Source organism: Myotis brandtii, unplaced genomic scaffold, assembly GCF_000412655.1.
Source record: "Myotis brandtii unplaced genomic scaffold, ASM41265v1 scaffold1052, whole genome shotgun sequence".
In the NCBI taxonomy this organism is placed as follows: domain Eukaryota; kingdom Metazoa; phylum Chordata; class Mammalia; order Chiroptera; family Vespertilionidae; genus Myotis; species Myotis brandtii.
The window spans coordinates 84,250-92,212 of record NW_005353545.1 but is presented as its reverse complement, the minus strand read 5'-3'; the positions used below and the strand labels follow the sequence as shown (position 1 = coordinate 92,212).

Below are 7,963 nucleotides of genomic sequence, written 5' to 3'. Positions count from 1 at the left end.
GCGAGTGACTGAAGCTTCCAACCGCTCCTTGTTTTCTTCTCTTTTTTTTTTTTTTTTCTGGGCCAGTTTTAGCTTTGAGGCCTTGCTGCTGAAAACATAGATACAATGTTGCGGTCCGAGCCCGGCTGAATGGAAGCCCTTTTCTGGGGTTTTGTTTAGCTTCTTATTTGCAACATAGTATATAGTTGCTTAGAGTTGCAACTGAGAGGCTGGCAAGTTAGGCGGGGAACGTTGGAGTCTGCAGCAAGCAAGCCTCCCTGCTCGCTTCAGTGCCTGGCTGCCGGCCGCCATCTTGGCTGACAGTTAATTTGCATATACTCACTGATTAGCCAATGAAAAGGGTAGCGGTCGTACGCCAATTACCATGTTTCTCTTTTATTAGTGTAGATGTGTTATAGTACTGTGTTAAAATTGCTTTAAACATTTATATGATTAAAAGACAAATAAAATGTGTATACAGTATTTTTTACATTTTTAATATTTAAACATTTCCCACTGTCTCTTCTTTACCTAAGTTACTAACTGATGTCATTTCTTTCCCTTAAATTATATGTTTATTGTTTGTATTTTGTTATTGTTTGACTCCTCTGTTAGCTGGGTGCTTTTTTAGAAATGTCTTTATTTCATCTTTGCTTTTGAAGAACAGTTTTACATAGAGTTCTTGTTCAGAATTTATTTTCTTATGAGTACTTTGAATGTTTCATTTCACATACCTGGATTCCAGTTTTAATGAGAAGTCTCTTGTTTATCATATCATAACATGTTTCCTTTTAAAAAGTTGTGTCATTTTGTTTGCTGCTTTTGCATTTTCTCCTTGTAGCTTTCCACAGTTTTATTATCATGTCTGATATATGATTCTCTTATTGTCTGTACTATTTAGTGTTTCCTTAAAGTTATGAGATTGGTAAACTGGATGAAGTTTTCATCAATATGGGAAGTGTTCCTCAATTTTTTAAAATATAATTTTTGAGGGTCTGTTCCTTTATGTTTAGCAATTTTTTATTGTCTACTGACTTTTAAAATCTGTGTTTTACCTCTTCTTTTTTCTTTCTTATGAGCTTAATTTTGTTCACTTTAGTAAGTTGCTTGTTGAGTATTCTCACCAGAAGTTGTTAACCAATTTTTCTGTTTTTATTTTAGTTTTAAATTTTACCCTAGTTTTCTTGTATTTTTCTCTGTGTTTATAGTATATTGGTGGTCAGCTAATTCTTAGAGTTAAAATAGTTTTCATAGTCCATCAGTTTTCTTATTCAGTGTCTGTTGAGAAACAAATGGAAAGTTGCAGTCAGTTGTCAAGTATTCCTTTACTTTAACTCAACCATAGATTTCCTTTAAAAAAAATTATAAACTCAGAATATTTTGATCTCTGTGTTTGGAATGTTATACAATGTTACTTTTTTATCTGGTTTCTTATTTTCTAATTGTTATCAACAGGATTTTATCATACTTCATTTATATACTCCTTTCAGCTTTTAATTTGTCATTTTTAATGTGTCAAATGTTAAAGTAGATAACAGGCAATCTGGTTAAATACATGGTTAGTTCAAGGTGTTTTTTTAATAAGAAAACTCAATGTCAGAGTCATGCTATAAAATTTTAATTAGATGATTAAAAGTGACTAGGGTATATATAACTTATCAGTTCAATTTTTATTATGTTACATTTTATTAACTGACAAATTTCATTTCACATGACAGCAAACAGGCTTACCCAGTTATTAAACTAATTATCTAATTCAGAAAGTATCATCATAAGATTTTCTCCATGTTTCTAAAGTTCCACTTAATATGGAGTTTGAAATTAAAAATGTTAGTATATGGTTATATTTCTAACTCCAATGTTACTAGCTTTCAGGTTCTCTTGTTAAAATAGTTTGGAAGCTGTAACAGTGTTTTAGTATTATCGTATTACCTTAATCAGTGTTTATACATTAGTTTATTAATTACTTTGTCAGTAAATTAGGATGAGAATCTTCTGAGAGAAATTTATGACAGCAACCAAGCACAAATTTCAGGTAAAACATACATAATTCATTGTATATTTTTATTCTATGAAAGAGTTTTTCTCTGTGTTCAAACTTTTAATTTTGATAAATTTTCCCATTAAAAGTCTTTAACAATATCAGTACATGCTCCTAATTATGTGTATCTCTTTGCAAGTCATTCAGGGGGACACTGCTAGAATGTTTTTGTGGTTTATGGGGAGAGAAAATGGAAGGGTGGAAATTCATATGAGTTATTCCTTGCAACACTTTATAGATTTTTAGTTTTGCTGTTTTGATTGAGGATAGCTGCTGTTTACATATGAAGTTTATTGATAACACTAGAAGGCCCGTGCACAAAAATTTGTGCACTGGCAGGGAAGGGGGGTCCCTCAGCCCAACCTGTGCCCTCTCACAACCCAGGTCCCCGGACTTGCTGGCTGGCCTGTGCCCCGGCTCCCTTACCTGCTGCCCGGCTTTCCGATGGCCATCACTGGCGTGAGCCGGTTGGGGGCGTGACTGCTGGCAGACCGCTGTGGTTGCCCCACCAGCCCCGATCTCCCGGAGGGAGAGCCGGTTGGGGGCTTGGCCGGTGGTGGATCACTGTGGTCACGCCCGCCAGCCCTGGGTCGGGTCACACACGGGTCGCCCGCCACCTGGGTCACAGATAGCAGGCCCGGATGGCGGGGGGGCAGGCAGGATGGCGCTGTCCCATTCTGCCTGCAGTATGCAAATTAGCCGCCATCTTTGTTGGCGGTTAACCGCCATCTTAGTTGGCAGTTAATTTGCATATCGCCCTGATTAGCCAATGGGAAGGTTAATGAAGTTACGGTTAATTACCATGTTTGTCTATTATTAGATAGGATTAAAGACTTAATGAACTTATTTTTTGTATTAAACTTATAATACATTATAGATGAGTGATTTGTTATATTTAGTTTGTGTTTATAGCTTTAATTGGAAATGGCTGTATGTATGCTTTTTCATACCTAAATTTACCAATAAATTTCTGTAAAGATGAAAATGTGTGCATCGGAATTTAACAAAGTAAACCTCAAAACCTTAATCTGAATTCTTTTTCTGTCATGTTGCATGCCTCGGTTTCACTTAGCTGCCTTTCTGGCGACTCCTCCTGTTCTTTCCTTTGGGGGTTTCTTTGTCTACCAGATCTAAATGTTGAGTTGTTCAGGGGCTGCTCTTTGGGTTGCAGTGGCTCCTTGGGCTGCGGTTGCTCCTTGGGCAGTTGTGGTAGCAGCTGCTCCTCAGTTGGCAGCCGCTCCTCTGGTGGGTGCTGTTCACTGCTGTGGTGGTTCCTCTGGCTGGTGGGGGGAGGCTTCACACACAGCTGCTGTTCCTCAGACACAGGGTGTGGTGATCAGGAGGCTGCTGTTCCTTGGATGGGGGAGGGCTACACACGCAGCTGCTACTCCTTGAACCGAGGTGGACTGCTCACATGGCTGCTGATCCTTGGATGGGGGCTGGCTTCATGCTGCTGTTGTTCCTCTGATGTGGTGGGCTGCTTGTGGGGCTACTGCTCCTAGGACTTGGACAGGTTGATTGTAAGTCTGCTGCTCCTCGGATGGGGATGGGCTGCTTGCGAGGCTGTTGCTCTTTGGACGGGAGTGAGCTGCACGTGTGGCTGCTCCTCCTCGGACGGGGACGGGCCACTCACCTGGCTGCTGCTCGTCGGACAGGTGCAGGCTGTTGTGGCTCTGCTCCTCAGACCGGTGCGTTCTGCACAGGGCTGCCGATCCTCGGACGTGGGCGGTCTGCTCGTGTGGCTGCTGCTCCTCAGACCGGGGTGGGCTGCTGCTGCTCCTCGAATGGGGCAGGCCGCTCGCAGAACTGCTGCTCCTCGGATTGGGCAGGCTGCTCATGCGGCTGCCGCTGCTTGGACGAGGGCAAGATGCTTGTGCAGCTGCTGCTCCTTGGACTAGTGCAGGGTGTGCGCAGCTGCTGCTCCTGGGATGGGGGCTGGCTGTGCAGGGCCGCCGCTCCTCAAACGTAGGAAGACTGCTCGTGAGGCTGCTCCTCCTCAGACAGGTCAGACTGCTCTCGTGGTTTCTGCTCCGTGGACAGAAAGCAGGCCGCTCACACAGCTGCTGCTCCTTGGACAGGGGCAGGCCACATAAGGCTGCTGCTCTTAGGCTCGAGGCAGGCTGTTCATGGGGCTGATGCTCCCTGGACAAGAGCGTGCAGCTCACATGTCTGCTGCTCACATGGTTGAAAAAATAATGTCTAAACCTCAAAACCTTAAATGAAGAAATACTACACCAAATAATAAAAATAGAATCACCCCAGTTTCATAATTTTCCCTAAAAGTATTACTTTAATCATTTGGTAATGGAAACTTTAAAAATTAAATTTTGGGATTTGAGGTAAATTGTATTACACATTTAACTGTGGTTTTGTGTGTGTGTGTGTGTGTGTGTGTATGTGTGTGGTTTTTTGTGTGTGTGTCTGCTTTCATTTAACATTTTTAATCCATTTTATTGTTGGATTTGAATAATTATAGATTTAAACCTTTTTAATTACTTTATTTCTGTTTCTCTTTTTTTTAAAGGGGCTTCACAAAGGTCAGAGTTCACATTTGTCAGGACCTAGTGATGAACAACCTTCATTTTCCACTGGACCTGTCCAGTATCTCCAAGCAGCTAGTGTTGGCATTCAGAAACAGATTGGACATGGAACTCTCTCTAGCAACTCAGTGACACAGGGAGCTGCTCTCAATCACCTCTCATCTCATATTGCTACCTCAGGTGGACAGCAAGGCACTACCTTTACCAAAGAGAGCCAACCTTCAGGAAATAGGTCTTTGGTGCCTGAAACAAGCAGGCATACTGGAGACATATCTAATGGCTGTGCTGTTGTCAAGGGACTTTCTAATCATGTTCAGCAGCTGACGGTAGAATCTGTTTGTGACCCTAACCATGGAAATTGTACATCACCAAATTTACTATCGAACAGTCCTCATATCTCTCCTTCATTGATTGGAAAAGCCAGTGACAGTGTAGGTACTGGAGCCTATGACAAAGCCAGTAATATTTACCCAGCTATTCATACAAAGACTAATAATTCTATTACCTCTTCACCCTCTTCAGTCGTTTTCACCACAATACCTTTTTCAAAATCTACTGAGCAGACAACCACACACAGTGTTGGCAGCATTAACAGTCCTCAAAATAGGTTACACACAATTAATAGAGAAGGACTAAAGAACATACAGAGCTCTAAAAAACCAGACTCACCTATAATTAACCTCAAATCTGATTCTCAGATTATTCCATCAATGTCTGTGTCTATATATTCAAGTTCCACAGAAGTTCTGAAGGCATGCAGGTTAGTATGGGAAATTTAATCACAAAGTGAATATTGTTGATTACTACCCAAATCAGAAAATGGAAAAAATATTTTGATTTTATAATAAATAGAAATTATATATAAAATGAGGTAGTAATTTATCTAAAATATTTTCATAAGCAACTTTTTTATGCTTCAGTATTAGTGAACATATCAACATTTTCTTTTTTATGTTTTAATTTTAGATCCTGATTTAATAAAATCATATATTTAAATTTTTTTATAATAGTACATTTACATTATGAAAAGTTAGAAAATATAAACAATAACAATATCATATTCCAGTCTCTCAGACTACCACATATTTGCTGTGTATATATACAGTTAGGTACTTCACAACATACTTCCTTTTTCAGTTTATAATTTCACGTTTTTCATGTCATAAATTTTTAATATATTTTTATTGATTTCAGAGAGGAAGGAAGAGGGAGAAAAAGATAGAAACATCAGTGGTGAGAGAAAGGGAGAGGGAGAGAGAGAGAGGAACATCAATGGTGATAAAGAATCATTGGTTGGCTGCCTCCTGCATGCCTGCAACTCGGACATGTGCACTTGACTGGAATCAAACCCAGGACCCTTCACTCTGCAGGCTGACGTTCTGTCCACTGAGCCACGCCAGCTAGGGCTCCATATCAAATTTTAACATGTAATACCATCCATATTTAAACATTTTCATTGTTCCAGAAGTAACTATTTCAAAGGCTTAATAGTTTTTAATATTTGCTTTCCATTTAAAATATTAAGGATTTAAAAGTATCTGATGTTTATACTAAAAATAAAGAAGTTTGAGTTAAGGAGTAATTTTCCTACATATTTAGAATTTATAACTTAGCAGTATGATTCCTTTAGTTAAAGAGAAAAAAACGTTCATCCAGATAAGTATGTATAATACTAGAGGCCCAATGCACAAAAATCGTGCAAGGGGGTTGGCACTTGCAGCTGTGGTGGCTTGCCTCGGCCCTCACAGCCCCAGCTTTGTCCAGAAGGTCGTTCAGCTGACTGATCTAATTAGCATATTACTCTTTTATTATTATAGATGAGAATTCATAGCAGCTATACAATTGACTTTAAAATTATTATAATTATAAATTTAAGAAAGTAGAATCTTGCTGAATATCATTTTTGAGAATAGAGAACAAGTGGACTTTCTAGATTTTAAAGTGATCACATAGGTATTCTGGAAATAGTTAAAATATATAGAAAAGGAGAGAAGTATTAGAAATTGATATAGATATAAAAACTTGTTTTTTGTATAAGTTGCTCTTTTAATAGTAAGTGAAGAAAATCTAAGGGTAAATACGTTGAGAAATTTGGATTATTTATATCATGTGGCTATAAATATATCTTGTTTAATTTTGATTAAAAGGTATAAAAAGTCAAATTGAATATGCGTTTAAAGTTACAATTATTCTGTCTTGTTATTTTACTGAATAGATTACAAATATCCTAAATGATTTTATTTTTATAAATGCCCTGTACTTAAAACTTAGATTTAAAATATCTATTTTCAAAATTAATAGCTGATGCAGTTTTTCTAATTATTATTTTACAGGAATTTAGGTAACAATGGCTTGTCGAATAGTCCCATTTTTTTTGATAAATGTCCACCTCCAAGACCACCTATGTCACCATACCCTCCCTTGCCAAAGGACAAGTTGAATCCACCTACACCTAGTATTTATGTGAGTCTCATTAATTACTTAGAAATCAAGTGCTGAACTTGTCTGTCTTTTGAAGATATATTTTAAACCAATGCAAATTAAATTGATTTTTAGAAGTTAGGTAAGGTTAAATTTTTTTCTCAGTAATTTGAAGATTTTGCAAAAATGTGTATCTCAGAGAATGGGTGACAAATTTTAGAGGATGGATGACAATTTGTATCTCTCAGTCTAAATATGGTAAATACCTCTTTTTGTAAACAAAGTTTTACTGGTATACAAAGTGGTTTACATATATGCATTATCTCTGATTGTTTTTGCATGAGTTTGGCAGTATTAAGTTTTGCAAAAAAGAACATGTAGTTGATAAATACCAAAAATATTTATTTGTCCTCTCACAGAAAAGGTTGTTGACCACTTTTATACTTAGAAATAATTTTTAAACAATATTTAAAGTGTTTTCTCATCCATGCGTTGGGCATATGAGAGTAGTAAAAGATAATTTGTTTTTGTGTCATCTTTTTGTTAACATGTTTCTAAGACTACATTCCTCCACTTGATGGTTTGTATGGATCTTCAAATTCATTTGATTTTATGTGATTAAAAAGAAGAATTTTTTATCTTTCAAAAAAGTGGTAGTGAATATAAAATTGATGAGAATATAAAATACATATCACTAAAAAGGTTACAGTAAGTATAAGTAGATATTTTTAAATTTGAAGCTGATTTCATTTTTTACTTCTCACAAATTGAAGCATTTAATATGAAAAGTTGCTATGAATTAAAATACTTTATGTTTTTCCCAGAATCTCTTGTTATCCATTCTTGCCATTCCTTCTAACACACAAGATAAAAAAATTCTCAACTAAAAATTAAACATTAAATACTTAGAATGATTTTGCAGATGAGAGGATTTTGGAAATTTGGATCTTTTAAAAAATCTTTTTTTTTTAAATTGATGAGA

The 7,963-nt window shown here is 37.1% G+C and overlaps 1 protein-coding gene across 3 annotated transcripts in view; it reads left to right on the top strand.

The window, feature by feature from the left end:
* Nucleotides 1-7,963, top strand: part of LOC102260650 (histone demethylase UTY-like) — a 306,332-nt gene that overhangs the window by 234,654 nt on the left and 63,715 nt on the right. For all 3 annotated transcript variants that reach the window (XM_014540262.1, XM_014540257.1, XM_014540267.1), the window contains 2 exons: nucleotides 4,545-5,320; nucleotides 6,894-7,023. In XM_014540262.1, the coding sequence (XP_014395748.1) occupies nucleotides 4,545-5,320; nucleotides 6,894-7,023 (906 nt within the window). The remainder of the gene's footprint in view (nucleotides 1-4,544; nucleotides 5,321-6,893; nucleotides 7,024-7,963) is intronic.